Consider the following 19,772-nt stretch of genomic DNA (forward strand, 5'->3'; position numbering starts at 1 on the left):
TCCACTATTTGGATTTAAAATAGTTTTAATTTCTTTTGGTTTTCTGTCCTGTCTTAAATTTATTCCGCAGCCCATAAGAGTGTCAGACATGGCATCACGTGGCACAGCATCACACACTTGCTGTCCACACTGGATCCCTTACATAATTAATTCACTTCCCGGATTTTCAGTTTCTACTTGTAAAAAATATGACATCTAGTGCTTTTGGCCGAAAAGAGAGAAATGCTTTATATTGCTAGGAATAAGCCACATAGTTTTGTCTCTGTGTAAAAACGTCAGAACACAATATATCTCCACTTTGCAAAACAAGCTAGCAAGCTCTGCAGAGACAAGAGAAAGTAAAAAGAAAGTCAGGATACTACAACATGAATCAGTGTAATTAAACTGATTTTTTGCTAATACTTGCTTGCATCGCATCCGGTCAGGACACAGTGTAAGGGTTACTGATTTACTGTTTGGATAAAGACCTGTTTTTATTCTGAAAGAAAACCAGAAACTTTGGGTACATCAAAGATCTAAGACTGACTATGGAAAAAAGGAACTTGTTATGGATTAAAAGGAAACATAGGGAAGAGGAAAGCAGAAAAAATTTGATAACACAAGGTTCAGATGAATTTCGACTTGTCCACTGAACTGTTTGTGACTTTTTCAAAGTAAAGACTCCAATCTAATATTTCACTTTTTGCATTAAATATTTTTTTCTTTTTATCAACATCAGTCCTGCTTAAACTACCAAAAGCTAGATTAGTTCCAGGAACTTGACCAATAAGATGCCAGTTTGATTTGATGTCCAGATTGTTTTATATGAAAATTGAAATATAAATAATGATAGGGTCTGAGAGATCATTATCATTATTACAATTTTAAATGAGAGTCCTGGATATATCGGTGATTTACTGCTACCAAATGTATTCAGTGGAGATTACAGTGGACACTTTAGTCCTTAATGGTCTTAAAGTGGAGTAGATTTGTACACTATGACTTACAGACAGACCCATTTAAATAAATGTAATCAGATCATCCATCCTTCAAAAAAGCATGCAATTTGCACTAACACAGCAGAATGGCTGCAACAAAACAGTGAAAAAAAGTTATTTGGACAGAAATGTCTAGAAAAGGATACCAAAAGGTTAATCTTCCAGCACTATGATATTCAGGCAGATATGGCAGCATTAGTTCATCCAAATTGTGGTCTGATAATGGTGCAAATATGGCACAGGCATTACAGATCCACTCTTTCATAAATCCAGGAGTCCTTCCTGTGACCCCTGCTCCATAAAAAATTTGTATGACATTTAGTGAAACACGTTTCTTGCTGGTTTTTGCAGACTCTGATTAGAGGATTAGAAGAAATCCTGCTCTCATGTCTTAGCAGTACTAAATATGAAGGACCTCCACCTTCTGGAGCCTGTGCTGGTCGGGGCCAGGAAACCATCAGCTCTTAATGGAATATTGTTGTTTTCACACTTCTGCTTTTGTAATTAAACAAACAAGATTGAACATGTTAATTAGCGAGCTTTAGAGGTGCTGGGAGGCAGATTTTGGCAGGCTGGTTGTCTCTCCCCCTCCTCCCCCCTCCAGTCTGTAGCCTTCATGTCAAAACTGCAGCCAGTGTTTAGTATTCAGCCTGATGTGTGTTCTGTTTTTCCTGCTGCATACGAACTCTGCTGTCATTTCACATCCAGCCATTCCTCCTGGCCCGCAGTAACCCCCCGTCCTGTCATCACCATCACCTGACGTTCCCTGCACACCTGTTTCTCGTTTCCCCATCAGCCTTGCCGTATATATACGGGCCCATTTTCCACTCACTTCCTGCCAGATTGTCTCGTTTGCATATGCCCTCGCTTTCCAGCCTGTTTCTTTCTGCTTCATTTTGCCTGCCTGACCTACAGATTGATGTTTCCCCATCTAACCCTTCTTTGGCAAGACTTTCCTTTTTTATCCACCCGCTTTGTTTTGACCTTTGGTTTTTACCTGGATCCAAAAAAATGTGCACTTTTATTCCACCTGCCTACTTTTGACTTGGTTCCTGAGTGGAACTGGGAACAGTGAGTGTTAAAGATAAAGTTACATAAACTTAGCTCACAAAGTGAGGAATTTGAGGGTATGCTTGGGATCATTGTCCTGGTAGAAGGTTTAATGACCCCAAAGCTTCAGTTTTCTCACAGATGGCATGACATTTCCCCCTAGGATTTCCTGATACTTCAATGAAGCCACCTTTCCTTCCACATGCTGCAGGTTTCCAGTGCCAGAGGACGCAAAGCAGCTCCAGAGCATCACAAAGCCACCACCATGCTTAACTGTGGGCACAGTGATCTTTTCAGAGTATGCTTCATATTTCTTCCTCCAGGCATACTGCTAATCCATCATGCCAAAAAAAAAGTCCCAGTTTTGTTTTATCGCTCCACAGAACTGAATCTCCAAACCTCTGTGGCTTATTTGTATGATTTTGGGTCAGTAGTGATGTACATCTGGGAGTTCTGGCATGGAAACAGTCTACGTTCAGTAGGTGCCTTACTCAGTTTCAATTTCAGTTTGCTCTATTGGCACGAACAGATCCGTTACTGCGAAAGCAATAAAAGAATGGCATTTAATATTTACACATAAATATAAATTTACACATTAAATAATTCCACAATTAATCAATGTATACTGAGAAAATCTAAATAATTAGATGAAACAATAAGACTTATGCATTCTGTCTTTGTATGTTTCTGGAGATATATTACAGTGATAACATTAATAGTCAATGAAAAGAAATACAATTGGTGTTGGTTGGGAGGAGACTGAATGGCTGTCCCTCAGGCTATGACAGGATCTGATGTATTTAGCAGCATCTATACAGATGATTCTTTGTTCTCCCAATACATATGCCATTTTACCTTCATCCTTTAGTGAATGAAAGAGAGGAATATTCAGTGCCCTTGCTATCTTTTTGTATTCTGTTCCTTATTTGTGAAGGGCAATGACCTCCTCTCGTAACTTTCTGGACCTTTCTTTTGACTTTGCCATATTTCTGACATGCAGTTAAACACAAGACTCAACAAACCTCTCACAGTTCAGGTATTTCATGTGTTCCAGCTCAAGCAAACTTGGTGACTCTAATGAAGCCCTTGATTAGCTGCATTATGGTGTTCTTGAAACAACACTGGGTTTGTATATTTGAGCTGTTGTGAGGGATTCTGTTCAAAGGTTAAATAATTTCAATACTAGAGAGGTCATTATAAGTTGCATTTTAAGTTGAATTTGGGAAACCACTTGAAACATTAGTTTTGTTGAGATAATTCAATTAATTTTGTTTTATTTGTTGCTTGCAAAAATCAGAAAGTCTGTACATTTTCACAGTAAACCTGATTTACAATGAGGGTTGAATAATTTTAATTGCAACTGTGGCTCATGCTGTCATGATGTACAGGTGTGAACATGTCCAAATAGTGAATCCTTTTAAGACTAATTATGACGCCTGACATCATTACCTTTAGTTCTGTCATCACTTTTAAACATGTGCACATCATACAGCAGATCTTCCATGATAGTAGTTAAAGGGATGTGCCTTTTTTGTGATTACCCTGGGGTATAGTACTGCAGTGTTACCTTTATATACATGGAGTATCATCATTCAGCTAAAAGATATCAATATTAGTTTTGGCCCTCATTGCCTAGTCTTATTCCAGGTCAAAGCTTCCCACAGGAAAGAAAATATGAAATCCAATCCCTCCTCTGTTAAGACATTTTCTCCTCCTATGATATTTTACCTCCATTTAACATCAATACAAGAATTTGACCATTTCCTCCAACATCTAAAATTCAACTCTGGAGAATAAGGCTTCTTCTTGTCTCAGTCTGACTGTAATATAAAACCTTAAAATGCCCATTTTTTCCTCCCTCCCTGCACTAATCTTTACCTGTGTGAAATAATCAGCTCTTCAGATAACAGTAAGATCCTACAGGAAACCCAACTGGCTTAAAAATGAGCATGCACAAAATTCAGAATCAGTCTCAGTGATTAAATTCAGGTTCCTGCTTTGTATTTTATCTGATCTTTGATATGTTCTGCTATCGCTAACTTAAACAGATAATTTTTCTTAGATTGATTTATTCTCCTGCTTCATCTATCTCCAAGAAGAAATGAGGAAGAATTAAGTTATCCTAAGAGAGGACAGGATAATGTTTCACTTCTGACAAGGCAGAGAAAAAGCTTTGGTGAGAAGCCGTTTTTTTTATTTTCATTGTTCATTTTTAAACTTTAATTCATCTGAAACAGAGTTAACTTTTCCTGCCTCTAGCATCTTTTTTTATAGAGCAGGCGTGTTCAAAGAGGTGTCAGACTTCATATAAAAGTAAGTTTCTCAAAATGACAAGTTTTAAACTACATATTTAAATCTGAAGTTTATGTGACATTCAAGCTAGACGCTATATCTAGCCAAAATGTTAGAACAATGCTTTAAATGTAGGGCAGGTGAGAGAGATTGAGTTCCACTCAGCAGTGATGGGGTGGACTGAGGCCAACTTTTCTTCCTTCATGGCTCAGTCCACCCCGTCACTACAATAAAGGCAAAAAGCCCCAAAATAAATAGTGAAAAAAAAAATCCACCACCAGGGGCCGCTCTATCAGAACAATAACAATGTACGGCAAGTAGAGAGCAGAGCTGCTCAGCTCTACCTACCTCTCCTGCTTCCTTTTTTTTTTCTTTTTTCTTTTTTAAAGTATATTTTTCTGGCTTTTTCAACTGTATTATTATGGGACAGACAGAGGACGTGGGAAGAGAGAGTGGGGGAAAACATGCTCCAAACAGTACTGAGTGCAAAGGGGACTACAGCCTCTATATATGGGCACTTGCTCTACCCACTGAGCTACACCAGCACCCTGCCACTCACTTTTTGTTTAAGATTGAAGACTCAATTAAAGACTGCACTCAAAATGGAGTATTTACTAAACAGTAAATAATGTTTTAGTGCTGATGCTGATTTATTTCTCATAATGAGGGAAAAAGCTGTTAAACGTGCCAATTCTGGTTCATGCTGTAAGCTACCTACAAAATGATCTGGGACTGCTTACAGTGTGAACCAGTGAGGGCACTTTAACCGCTTTTCTCTCTCATTATGTGAAATTCATCCATGTAACCAAAACGTCATACTGTAAGAATAGTAAATACATGATGTGGGTAGAGCTTGGTGATATGGCCTAAAATTGATATCCCGATATATTTTTGCTATATCCCGAAACACGATATATATCACAATATTTTGAAATGGCCTCTCAGCAGCTGTATTTAATTTGACCCCAGATGACACTAGTTTGGTGATAAAAATAGACTGTTCTATTGGATTTTTAATAAAAATTTTTGCTGAAAGGGTAAAAGTCAGTATAAAGTCAAATTTAGCAGTTTTATTTTGAAAGGACTTTGTTCAATCTTTTACTAATAATTCAAAAAAACATAAATTGGGAAATATTTGGTATTTTACAGTGTATGGAAAGTCCTGAAATGCTTTCTGTGTTATGTTTGCTATTGATGGTTATAAAATGATTATTCTAAACCTACACAAAACTCACCAGTCCTGCATGCAGCCAATGGCCAAAACCTTGCAGTCTAGACCACCATTCAGGCTCACAGCTGTGATTATATTAGTCCATTATCTGTGCTGATGAACGCTGGACCAGTTTCAGACAAGTTCATACCATGAGAGCGTCTTTAGAGCTTATTCAAGAAACTCTCCTGTGTGATCATGGGGAAAAAGCTTGTCTGAAGGCGGGAACATTTTAACTCCTCGTTGTCTGTGTTTTGAACTGTAAGGCTGAGATAAGTCTCTGTAGTTGTGGAGAAGTGGATCACATTTGTCCACTGCTGGGCCATCTTCTCTCTGACATGTACGACTCTGGCAGGGAGTTTTCAGCAAAATGTTCGCCCCAGGCAAATCACGTATTCTGGGTGGAGTGTCGTTGTGAGATTTTTTAAATCCTGGCTTTTCAACAACACTGGGCTCATGGTTTTAGCGCTGGTTGTGTTACTGCCGCCATTTTTGCGGGGTATCTTAACGAGTACCGCATGAGTTAGACCTCTTCCTTTTCAAAGCTGAACAACTGCTCAACGCTGCAGATCCAGCGCTGTTTCTCGTTGTCCTTCTCAAAACGCAGCTAACTCGCCACGCTGCACTGTTTACCTTCCTCTCCCTTGCTTCTCTCGCCGCTGATACAAAAACGCGCATGTGTGGAGGAGTTTTCTGGATGGGTGGGGGAAAGAGAGAGCGCTCTGCTGTGAGAGATGCATTCAGGGACAATGGAAGAAGTGAAACTCCAGCAAGAAATTCATGCTGACGGCTCAAAACTTCCACATAATTTATAATCGATGACTGCGATATAGTCATTTTACACATCGTGCGTGGCAAAAGCCGCGATACATCAAGTATACTCGATATATCGTCCAGCCCTAGTTGTGGGGTGTCATTTTTAATGAATAGAGTCCTAAATTCAAAACAAGAAGTTAGCCATGGAAGTTTGGGAGCTGAGCAGTGGCCCTGGTCTTTACCTGAGCTGAAATGCAGTTGAGCTTGGGTGCCTGACCATGTAACTGATGGCAGAGAATAATGGTGGTTCTTTAAAAGTGAGCAGCACAAAACAGGGATGGGATACAGCAACATAACAGCGGTGTCCTCCACAGTTCACACTGCATAACGTAGAATTTATTCATGTGTCCTTGGGTCTACCATCACATTGAGCAGCTTGGCTATACTTGGATTGGCTCGGCATGGCAGCCAAATGCAGGAGGGGATTTGCTTCTCTATCACAACCGAGCTACCCATTTCAGGGCACGTCTAAAGCTGACGAAGAGGTGTTTTGAGCTTATGCAGTTAAAATGCTGCACTTCCTTAAACATTAGCAGAATAAGACATTGTTTTTACTTCAAAGTTTCTTCACCTTCTTTTATTGGCAATCTGGCAGGTTGTTCATTTTTTTATTTGGGACATTTCAAAGTTCGGTACAGGTGCTACTTAATTCTGCAAGGCATCTACAAATGATGGGTGCACTTGAAGGAGGGGCAAGTGTGCTTGGACTCTGCACCAGAGCAGGACTCGGCCAAACTGGTGATAGAAAAGTAAATCAGCACGGTTTGTTTCGGATCAGCGAGGCCAATAGTCATCGTGGGAAAGCCCCACCTGTGTTTCAGTGGCAATGATAAACAGGTCATGTCTGTCAAGGTGGCTCTGCCACGACAGTCATAACAGGACATTAGGGATTTCTCTGGCTTTGCAAATTGCTGGAAATATTTGAGGTGATATAAAAACTCAGCTTAAAAAACATAAAAAAGAGGTAATCCTTTTGAATAAAAATAAACATTTCAGCGCAAGTATGTTACAAGTTGTAGCTTAAAAGCTATCATGACTCCACATATCAGTTATCAGTCTCTTGTACAGCTATTGACCCAGAAAAAGCAGTCAGTCGACTCTGGTTTGGATCAAAAGTTAGTCTCCCAAAATGTCAACCCTTATTTGGACTGATTTTGCACAATAGCTTCTGGCATCCTAACAACATCACAAACACATAGGAGGGAGGGAGAATAACATGCAAATAAAAAAAGGTGTCCCTGCTCAGAAACACTCAGCAATCCTTTAACATTATCATCATCAAACTGTGTAAGAGGCAGTGATGAAAACAAGGCTGAGTTATCATGAGAGCAGAACAAAAGAATAATGTTGGAGGCAAATGGGGAGAATGACAAATAACAAACAGCTGGGACTCATTTTCAATTAAGCAAAGAAAAAAAAAAGCCAAACAAACCTGCTATAACAGCCAAGTCCTTTTGGCTGCCGCTCTGATGCTGCTCCTTATCTTTGTTTGCTGTTGCTGTTTGATCTGGAGAAAAAGAAACACAAAGACTCATTAATAAAACATGTCTAAATTTATAGATCTCTGCTTGTACATTTACTAAGCATTTAAAGTACATATCATTATGAGGAAATTAATTTGAGTCTCATTTCCTTTTCCCTCCATCACAGTCTTTTATTTTCTCTGTATTACTCTCAGGTTTGACTTTTAAATGTCAATGACTTCTTCTCATCTTAATATCATCCACTTCACTCCTTCTTGACCGAGGCAGTTGGAGGCAGGTGGAGTGTGATCTGGTCAAACCGTGGTCAGGAGAAGGTGATGAAGAGGGGTCGTCTGAAGTGTGATGACTCGTTTAACCCGTGTCAAAGTGTCAGACTGAATCAAGTGCGGCCAAGAACGAGCCTCCAGGCAAACAGCTGGTGTTTTCGTGAGCTGTCTCATGCAACCTCCAAAACAACGATTAATGAGGTTTTAACTTAAATGAGATGGCAACATTAGGACGGCATCTGAACAATAATTCAGCTGTTGATATAGTTTTTAGAGCAGTTTCCATCATGGAATTATGATAGATCTTGTGACCCAATGATTAACACATTTGCAGCATTGTTTCCTATTAGTGATCTGGTTTTGAAGAATAAAAAGCCAAGTCTGTTCAGTAGAGAGGTCTGGTACACAAGAGAGAAGAGGTCAAAAAAAGTCATGTCCAAAAAGCTGATTCATTTTTGTAAGAGGCACACAACAGGATACTGTGAGCTGTGAAAATGTTCCGCTAGTTGACATTTTCTTAGAACAGCACTTCGTAGAAAATCACAATCTGTGTTCATCACCCATCAGTGGTTTATCCCGCTGAGAGTTTGCAAAAGTGGTGTGATGCTTTCTCTGGTCTCTGCTGAGCTGCAAGTAAACAGTTACCATGGCTGCAAAAATTAATAAAAGACTGATTGCTATATAAAAATAAAATGTGCAAGTCTGAAGAAAACTTCAAAGTAAACAGTAAGATGAAAGTCACTTCTACCACGGCTGTCTGCATCTGCAAAGACAAAGTTTGGATTTCGTAGAGTCTAAAACTTTTTCTGCAATCAGTGTTGGGGTTTTGTGTTACAATGTCATTTTGTTGTAAGACACCAGCTTTGCAATTTAAGTAATCTGGTATAAAGTTACTTTTGCACAGGGTGCGAATTGCCGGGGTTGGTGGGGGGGATTTCCCCTTTTCTGGCTCCGATATCCTCCCTTCTGATGATAAATTTTCATCCCCGGGGGGTTACGTTTTATTCCTGTCTCTGCTCTGACTGAATGCTGGGCCATGGGCACGCGTGTATGCACTGCTGGCGCTCCCACATTTGCCCATTGCAGAGCAGTGGCATGGGCATATTTTGCATGTGAAATTATACATAGTAACTCATTACAGCTCTCCCCTCTTGGTACAGTCTGCCTCTTGTAAGCACAACAAGTAGCTGACAGACATGTCAACCAATCAGCACTTACAGCCTCATCCATTCCCCATCTCCCGACTAAACTCTCATGAGCCAATGAGAGCCCGGTTTACTGATACAAACTTACAGGTAGGTTGTTTACAAAGTTAGCTAAAACTTGAGCTGGTAAAATGAAGAACTGCATGGAAAAGCAGATTTTTGACCCCAAAGTGGCTGCTGCAGCAAGATCATACCTGTTCAAAAGAGCGCAGATTTTCATCTTTCTGACTGATTCAAAAACCACGATCTCAACAGTTTAATGGAACTGAAGGGACTAATGGTCTTCATACGAACTGTACAGAGGACTAAGTGGCTCAGAAAACTGAAAGGATTCTCCATGAGGGCGTGTAAGCTGGCTGAGTAAACGTGTAAAGGTAGGCTTTATTTCATCTGTGATCATCTGTGATAAAATTAGAAGTTATATTCTACAGTCCTGCATGTTTGGAAGTTAAGAGGTGATCGTATGGCATAGAGCTGCTGTCTGTGTTGTTGTTCATCGTTCGAACATTGTTCTGATGTTTCTTGTGCAGCTTTATTGCTTTGTGTTTAGCGGACATTGGTGCTCCTCGTTGTTGGCATGGAAAATGAAAGCTTTGTTAATTGTTGTACCAAACTCTCCTAAAAATTAGAGTTTGGCTGATTGTACTTTAATAATATTTGATAGGCTCAGATTGAGAGAGAGAAAGAGAGAGAAATAGAGGAAAACTGAGCGAGCGAGCCTGTGCATGCATTACACATTTAACAGGATAAAAAATAGGAGGGAAAATCATCATTTGAAATGCATGAACCTTCTGCTATTTAACTGCGTGTGTTATCATAATTTCTGATAAACTCAGTGTGCCAAAATCCAGAGTCTTCGGAATTTACCAGGCGAAAATCCCAGTCTACGTAAATTTTATAATGTATCATTTATTTCAATGTTTAGCAAAATGGATTGTCAGTAGCTAATAATAATTTACTGCCATGGTTCCAATAGACGTGGCTCTGATAAATTTAGAGTTTATAATAAAGAGAGCAGTGATAATCCATGTGGAGTTAGCGCAAGCTAGAGTCCTATATAAGAGACAGCATCAGTCTGTTAAAACACGGAAGTCTATATTGCTGTACTATTCACTGAAAACTGAGAAATGCTGTTAGGATGGATAATCAGCTGATTCTTTTTTGTCACTTCTCGGTCATTTCCTGTGTGGAGCGCTGTTTGTCTCTCTTCTGCCTGCTTGGCCCGGGAGGAGGAGCTGACTTATCATGCCATCAAATATAAAAATATAGGTTAGCAAGATGTTATAAAAATGTTATATGGTTAAGCCAATTATTATTATTTGGTTATATGATTTAGGCAAGAGAACATTGCACCAGGCAACAATTTGCACCCTGCTTTTGCATGAAATCAATCTGATAGTAGTGGAAAAATGACACATTTCTCTTTACTTTTTGTTGTACCATGAATGCAAACAGGTGCAATGTTTCTGTTTCTCTCTTACTCCTGCAGGAAGCTGCATACCAGCAGAAAGTAAACGGACAGCTGTCAGTATGCACGCATAGTTAGCTAATTCAGCAAGATAGAAGATATCTTTGTGCATAAATTCCTATCTGTTAATATTTAGAAGAAAAAGACAAGACTAACATTGTGGTAAAGCATGAGTGAAGAGCCAAGTTTTCATCAAAATGGCTGTATGCCTCTGCTGGCATCATTGTTAGACTGTAAGCATATTAAAGATACAGTGCTTTAAAAAAGTGTTGATTTCTTATCTTTTTGCAAATTTGTCACACCTAACTATTTCCAATAATCAAATACATTTTGATAATAGACAAGCTAACTAGAGTAAAAACAAAATACAGTTTTAAATGATGATTTCATTTACTGAGGGAAAATGCCTCCTAATCCTGGGCCTATGTGAAAAAGTAATTGCTCCCCTTTTTAAGTCATGAATTGACTCTTATTAACCACATATTTTGGAAAGCTGAGTTCAGTTTCACTAGCCAAATCCAGAAACAATTACTGACAGACCTGTTAAATCCAGAAATCCTTAAAATAGAACTTGTCTGACAAGGTGAAGTAGACTAAAAGATCTCAAAAAGCAACACATAATGCTGCTATCTAAAGAAATGCAGAAAGTCATTGACTTCTATTAGTCTGGAAAGGGTTACAAATCCATTTCTAAGGCTTCGGAACTCCAGCCAACCACAGTGAGAGCCATTATCCACAAACTGAAAAAACCTAGGAAAGTGATACACCTTCTCAGAAGTGGGCTACCAAAGTGACTCCAGTAGTGCATCAGTGACTCATCCAGGAGGTCCCAAAAGAACCCAGAACATCTAAAGACCTGCAGGCCTCACCTGACTCAGTTAAGGTCAGTGTTCATTACTCAACCATAAGGAAGACACTGGGCAAAAATGGAATCCATGGGAGAGTTTCAAGGCCAAAACCACTGCTGACCAAAAAGAACACAAAGGCGTGTATCACATTTGACTAAAAATATCCTGATGATCCCCAAGACTTTCGGGAAAACATTCTGTAGACAGACTAGACAAAAGCTGAACTTTTTGGAAGTTGCATATCCCATTCCATCTGGAGTAAAACGAACACAGCATTTCCTCAAAAGAACATCATACCAACAATCAAACATGGTGGCAGTAGTGTGATGGTCTGGGGCTGCTTTGCTGCTTCAGGACCTGGACCATTTGACAAAATCGATGGAACCATGAATCTGCTCTCTACCAGAAATCCTAAAGAAGAATGTCTGGCCATCAGTTTGTGACATCAAGCTCAAGAATCACTCCCAAAAACCAGTGAAAAATGCTATACAGCTTGAAACTTTTTAAGATGAATCTGCCTGATGACAGACCAGGAGCCTGGACAATCCATCACCTCTGCAAGGATTAGAGGTGTAGCCAAAGAACAAAAACCTGTTCTCAAGAGAACTTAAGTTAAAATTGACTAGTTCAGATCATTTTTCTCCACTGTTGTTTGTTTCTACCATCATCTTAATTCTGAAAACTCTACTTAATAATGACCAGAAATTTGCACAAGTTCTATGCATGTTTGGGCCAGAAATTGTGACTGTGGGGTGAGGTGTAGGTGTGGAGAGTAAGTAAGGGCACCATCAGTCAGGAAGGAGGATAGACACAAACCTGGTAGAGCTTTGGATGTCCAGAGATAGCAAGGGGATGTGAAAAAATAAAGTCTGAAAGTCACACTTTCAGGGCTGAGAAAGGGGTGAATGTGGTTTGTAAGTATGGCCTAGGACACCGTCCAGTAGGGTAGTAGGGTACCCAAGAGCCCCTGGTCATGCCCCCCCCCCAGTCGAGCTTGGCTCAACTGCATCCAGTTGAGTTAAACCATACTGAATTAAAGGAACACTGAATCTGACCAACTCATCCTTCAAATTACCAATGAATCAGACTGTAGCCCATGAATCATGACTCAGATGTGATTCACACCCCTACAGTCTGAGCGTGAGCGATGCAGGGATCCTGTCCATCAAATAAAGTCCCAGTCACTCCTTCTACATGTACTTTCACTGTGTCAAAAATGTCTATCTTTATCTTGTTAAACAGCTCTGTCTATAACTGTGTGCTCCATTATGGTGCATCTGTTCTCCCACATAAAAATAAGATTGAGAGAGTAAAAAGACATTTGCGTCACAGTAAAGAGGCCGCTGTAGACAGCTGCTGTGCTGCTAAAAATGTGAATGCATCTGTTCAGACAGGCAGGCGACTGGAAAGCACAGCTGGCGTGTGTCCGCTTCAGACAGACTGTCATGAGCTAAACTCACAAGTCGCTGGTAACAAGTCAGTTTGAAGAACAGGAACAGTTTATCAGGGAGCCAATTAGACTGATTGATACACTCTCAGACGATATTTTTATTAGGAAAAGCTTGGGCTGTGCACTAAAAGAAAGGTTGGTTAATTAGCAGCTCTTTGGGGGATAAAGGATGACTGAAACTTTTGAATATATATTCAATTAATCCAGAAAGACAGTGAACATTCATTTTCATTGCAGACCCTTTACCAGATGTTGTTTGGCATTTTAGAGTTAAATATTTCCCAAAATGTGCTGAATATGATTTAGTGACACAGTTACAGCTACCACAGTGCAGCTCCAGAGCTGACATTGTTCATTCTCAAACAAAAAACATTCCTTTATTCATATATTTAAATGAAAGTAAAGATAGTGACTCTCCAGTTGATTGCAGTCTTGAATTACATGGATGGGCCAGGGTTCTTACTACGCTTGGGTTATTGGCCTTGGTTTGGCTTATTTGTATGGGTTCCTGTGCTTTATACACTGGCAGGTTACGTTGTGTCTGCATTTTTATGCTTTGCTCTTTGTCTGTTCTGCATGTTTGTCAAAGCAGTAAACCCCTATTTCAAAAGAGTAATACGAATAGAATCATCGTTATTATATGTTAATCAAGCTGCAGGAGAGCAGCCGCTCCTGTCCTGTATGAGGTAATATCAATCATTTTAAAAAGCCTTGAGGAGACCAATAAAACTCCCTTTATGGATAAAAAATGCTTTTACCTCAGAAAAGATCGACAGATCCTTAGTTTGTGTACTGTTTTCAGACACTAAGAATAACAATATTAGCCTGTTCGTGTTCAAAACAAGAGCTTTTAGTAGACATAAACTGATTGGCATCCTGCCTTTAAAGCACATTTCTCTTTTCTGGCTGAAGCAGTCTCCAAACTGAGTTTTCAACAATTTTAACCCGTTTGTTTCTGGAACTAGATCACTTTTCACCAGCATGTATCACATTATTTTTGGCTAATGTTACATCAAGCTGCATTTGCTGTTTTCTGATTTCCCTTTTTTAGTCATTCAAATGGCCTAAATATCATAAGAGTATGAATGCACTCAGAAAATACAGCCATGTTACTGCATGTATGATTTGGCCTTTCATTAAAGTAGTTTATCTTATTTCATGCTTTTTTGGCAGTATTAGAAGCACAACTTGATTGACTGATCGATTGATTGCTTGCTTGATTGATTGATTGATTGATTGCACCACAGCCATGTATCTGCCTTTGTAATCTCTATATCCATCTATCAAACATCCATGTCAGCAGCACTGATGGCAGCCATGCTGAAACCTTCTTTACAGTATGCTGTGGGGCATCAGTGCACAAACAATTGCCAGACATTTTTAGGGCAACAGGTAGACAACCTGGTTAAGATCATGAAACATGATTCATATTTAATATTACAGACAAGAGATTATTATATATTTAACATTTTATTTTAAAAAGAAAAACAAGTCAGGTTCAGTGAAAATGAAGCAACATGGACTTGTGCCCTTTAGAGCAGTGGTTCTCAACTGGTCTAGCATCAAGACCCACCACAACCTCCTTCACGACAAATTGGGACCTACATTTCTTACATCTTCAGTCACGGTTAATGTTTTGATATAAAAATAGGGGTATTTTGGAATTGGGTTGGAACAAATGATGCAACACAATAAAGAAATAGAGACATGTCTTTTAAAATAAAAGTACAACATAGAGTTTTTACTACATTTTTTTCCAGGCGACCCAATGAAAGTGGCTTTGTGACCCACTTTTGGGTCCCGACGCCACAAGTTGAGAACCAAGGCTTTAGAAGACATGCTATCTTTCAAGCTCTGAGAGGTCGATCCTATTTTGCCCACTTACAGTACATGGCACCCAGGGCACTTTGTCTATTTTGGGCCAACCACAGCGGACTCTAGAGGCCACTTTAGCTGCTTTGTTCAATCACTTGGGCCCCAAGAGGGTCGATTGCTCCTGCCTCCCCTCTGGGTCCACCAGTCTACATGGGTATATCCCCTGCCATCTTTTTTTAAAAGATCCTGTCACTGACAACAAGTAGGTCAGATTCTGGTGCAAATGATCCCAGTTTGATGCTCATCACAGCTAATGAAAAAAATGTAACTTTATAAATTGGTGATTCATTAAAAAAGACAATTACTTTGGTTGCAGTTAATAATTCTTCTCTTTCAATAATGATGTTAATACATCACATGCTGTTCCAGCTATCACAAAGAGATCTAAATAACATTAAACAGATCAAACTGTAAGCTAAACAATTAAAACATTTTACATCAGGAACTATAAATCCATGAGTTTATGTTGCCTTTATCTAGATGAAGATTTAGGACTGTCACTTTTGCACGGTATTGCATGTTCTCCTCATGAAGACATTTTATCGTGTTCAATCTACCACAGGGTCAATATGAAGAGCCCTACAGACAGTCGATTTTAATCTAACATGGGTGCATCACTTGAAACAGACTTCTATTACCCTGAAAACTACAACACCACAGCTCAAAAACCTTGTTTTTTCATTATCACACATCAAGTCTGCCTCTCTTCTGTCTACACTGAGTGCCTTATAAGTGCTTGGTAAACAACATAACACCACATAATGAGGTGAATGGAGCTTAACTGCGGTCATCCTCAAGAGAGAAAGAGAAGGCACGAAAGAGGCAAACAGAAAGGCAGCAACATAAAGATGGAGATTGGTGCAGGACAAAAGAGCAGAGGAATTAATTAGAGCTCCTAATATCTTTTTGATTGTGGATTAATTTGTCAATTAATTCCCCGTTATGTCCATGAAACGTTCCTTAATAGAGAAAATTGTGTTCTGTAATTTCCCAGGGCCCGTGGTGACATCTTTGATTATTTGTTTTGTATGTACCAGTTAATTTGGAGGTATTTTAATGGACAATGATGGGGAAAAAAGCAAATAATTCTCACTTTTAAAATGGTTTTCTGACTGTGAATTTAATGGGTTTATATAAATGTGGATGATTTAGCTGAGATCGTATAATTGGAATGAAGTGAGTGTGTGGGTGGGTTAGAAAGTGATTTACCTTGCAGTGTATGTGAGGTGGACTCTGCCAGAGCGCCACAGTTTGATTGGACTAGAGGACCCCGGATGGTGACCAGTGAACTCCCTCGATTGGTCAGCGCTGCCTTCAGCGGCGCCACATGATTGAACTGGACCGAAGAGAGGCAGCCGACGAAACCCTTGGAAGCGGCCCTCATCACTTCATCGTTGAAGTTCTCCCCTCCTACACAGACGAGGACATGTTTAATTTTTTCATCTTTTTTAGACATCAAAAGGCAGGAAATGGTGAACGGGAGAACAAAAGCAGCACAGACAAAAGGAGCATGACGTAATTTTGTTTCAAACAATATCCTGAGCAGGACGGGAGGACTTACTGGTGACTTTGCCCAATGTCAGGGATCTGATTAAGATCAGCTCTGCATCGGATGACAGTGTGTACTTTGTGTGGATGTCCTGGTCGATCTGGTTGAGTGGAGAGAAATCAAATAACAAGCCAATTACAAGAAATCTAAACCGAGCTAACACCAGCAGCAGCAGCAGCAGCACATTTCAATACATTATGGATCCAGCGTTGTGTTCTCTGCAGCTTCACACAAAACCATATCCGCCCACAGTAAGCTTTGAAGTGATTTCGACCTTTCGCTCCTGATCCGGCACGCTGACTCAGTTGCATCACTTAACTTGATGATCTGCAATAAAGCTCTGCCGGTTTCTGATGACATCCACGGCTGTTTTAAAAATGCATACAGAGATTCTTGTAGCGACCGGCTCATGACCGGGCTAAGAACAGATTAATGTGGAGGAAAATTAATTTCAAAACATCTTTATTCATAAATGTTGGATAAAAAAGAGAAAAATTAAATTTGTTGCTGATATGACTAATCCAGTATTTGTTGGTGTCACATATTCACATCAGTTACATTTACAGAGATCTTCCACAGCAATGCAAAGGATTTCAGAAGTTAGAAATGTAACTTTTAAAACGTTAAGAGCATTACAAGACATCACAAATATTTAGTATGTATGGTAAAAAGATATAAAAGAATGATTTTAGGCAAAAATAAGACCTTAATCAGCAAAATATCCTAAAATTGTGTATCTGATCTCTGTGCCTTGTAGTGTTTGAAAGTATATTTATTATCTATATCCTTTTAACATACTAATAAAGATACCTTGAACTTTGTCATAGTGCTCATAAGTCCCTCTATCCAAATGTCTTACCCTCCACACAGACACAGACACAGATTCACTTCCTGCCTATCCAGAGAGGATTCTATTTAACAATCCACCTCAGAACGTCTACCCAGAGGATTAAGACATACCGTTTGCACCATCTGTGTCAGGTACAGCCCTAAGCTGCCCTGGAAACCTCTCTGCAGGGGTACTGTGGTTGGAAAATCAAAGTCAAGCTGCAGTTAAAGCTTGGTAAGTATACATGCATGCAGGGGGATAGAGTCATTGCTGATAGTTTAGTTTCAGCTACTTACTATGGACCTTCCTTCTGTTGATCGCACTAGAAAGTTAGTAAATGTTAAACTAGTTTTGTGAGGAATGGAAAAATGAACAAACTTTACAGCTCTTTGCATTCTCCAAATCAGTGGACCAAAGATCTTGGTGGTAGAGCACTGCGTGGGACTCTTTTCTTAATCTCGGTACCGTCTGCACATACAACAGGTCTGTCCAATTCCGCTCTGACAATCATTTAAAGGAATGGTAATATCAATGTGTTGACTTTAGCACCACCTTGAAAAGGTTTCCTCCCTAAATCAAGAATAACTAAGGCCTTGTCCACACGGAGACGAATACGACATTTCCGTTTTGTTTTGAAAAAGTTTTCCGTAAATACGGGACTGTTTCAGGAAATATCCGTGTAACCATGGAACCTCTGAAAACAACTATAAATGCTGTAGTATATGCCAAGCCTGTAAGTGGCGCTGTAACGCTGCCACGGAAATGCAATAAAAGAGAGAAGAAAATAACAGAAAACTGCCACAAACTTTCTCCTAGTTGCCCTTCTGGTTGTTCTCTGAGTTGGATTTAAGAACATTTGGTGTATGCTGTTTGCTGTGGTGGTAAAGGAGCATAATATTATGCTGTAAAAGCCATAATAAGCTCAATAGCTTCTTCAATAGCACGAACACATTCCTGTAATGCGCCATTGTTGTTTTGGTTCGACAGCGCATGTGGGGTAGGTGGGCTATGCTATGTGTGACATAATCTAGCAAGAAAGATGCAGTTGGCTGTCCACACAGAGACGAAACGGTAAGGATTTACAGATTTTTTTCACTCTGGGACCTGGTTTCAAAAAGTATAGTTTACGGCCCGCAGTGTGGATGAAACGCCGATACAACAAAAAAACTTTTGCGCATACTCCTGAATTCGTCTCCATGTGGACGGAGCCTAAGAAAACAACCACAACACTCACATCCTCGTCATGCATAATGGTGCCACATATGGATAAAAAGGCAGCTGAGAGTCTCCAACTGATCTGACTCCTAATTATGGCTTATACAGTAAAGTAATATGTTCCAACCTTATTTACACATATCTTATTTTTGATAACACAGAAGTGGAATTGTTTCTTGATCTTTGGAAAGTTTGTGCATCATAAAAACTGCAGCACATTTCCATCAGTCCCCACAGACAGTAGGCTAATCTTAACTCTACTTATCATTAGACCCTCATCATTAGATGCCTAATTCAATAAGACCTACTGTATTTGGAAAGGGGTGTTTTCCCCCAAATAACTGCATAATGGCTCTGCATCTCTGTGATCCTACTGCCAATGCAGCCCTCTAACTGTTGGGGTGTGAGGTTTTGTCTGCTCTGAGGTTGTCAAAATTATATTCACATGTTTTGACTAAAATCGTGATAAATACTAATGTTTAGTTTATACGAAGATCTTTTGTTATGTAGGCCTATTTAGTTTTGAATTATCAGTGAAAACTGGTCATTTCTGAGAGCAGTGTCTTTTTCATGAGGGCCTTGGAGTCTCAGCTGTCCTTAGATGCACATGGGGGCTTCACAGAAAATTGGTTGGGAACCACTACTCAACATTAAACTTCTGGCACAGATGTATTGCTGACTATCCCTCATGCTTATACCAAAGGCAGGCAATAGCATGATTTCTACTAAGCTGTGCAGCCATGTTTGTTGAGTTCTGGGTCAAGGCCTTGTATGGAAACTGTGGAGCATACTCAGAATGCCTAGTCCAGTCTCGTCTGATTGAGGTGTATTTGCAAGGGTTAATCAATCCTCAACCACAGGTGTGCTAGCCTGATGGAAGCTGTACTAAACCGAACCCCTCAAAGTCAGACTAACATATTTAAATGCATTTAAAAAGTCTGATTTTAGTTGAACTGACACAATGATTCACATTTTTATAACTGCATGTAGATGTACTGACACTCTTTTCTAGGGTGTAATGGCATTCATATTTTTCCTGAAGTGTCATGGTGTGGAGTTAAGCATCTGATGCACTTAGTAAAAACTAATTGTGAAAAAAAATGGAAATCAAAAATGACCTGCAAATCTCGGTGGCACTAACACTCCTCTCTGTTTGCTTTATCAAACCACCAACAAAGAAGAGGAAGTAGTAGGCACAACAAAACACATGAAAAAGAAGAGTTAACAGCACATTAGAT

General features: G+C 39.6%; 1 protein-coding gene across 1 annotated transcript in view; it reads right to left on the reverse strand.

Annotated features, from left to right (window-relative positions):
• The window catches only part of cntnap5a (contactin associated protein family member 5a), a 253,581-nt gene that overhangs the window by 8,978 nt on the left and 224,831 nt on the right, over positions 1–19,772 (reverse strand). The window contains exons 21-23 of the mRNA XM_041807623.1: positions 16,503–16,590; positions 16,151–16,351; positions 7,778–7,852 (exon numbers count right to left, since the gene is read on the reverse strand). Of these exons, the coding sequence (XP_041663557.1) occupies positions 7,778–7,852; positions 16,151–16,351; positions 16,503–16,590 (364 nt within the window). The remainder of the gene's footprint in view (positions 1–7,777; positions 7,853–16,150; positions 16,352–16,502; positions 16,591–19,772) is intronic.

This window comes from Cheilinus undulatus, linkage group 15 (assembly GCF_018320785.1).
Source record: "Cheilinus undulatus linkage group 15, ASM1832078v1, whole genome shotgun sequence".
NCBI lineage: Eukaryota > Metazoa > Chordata > Actinopteri > Labriformes > Labridae > Cheilinus > Cheilinus undulatus.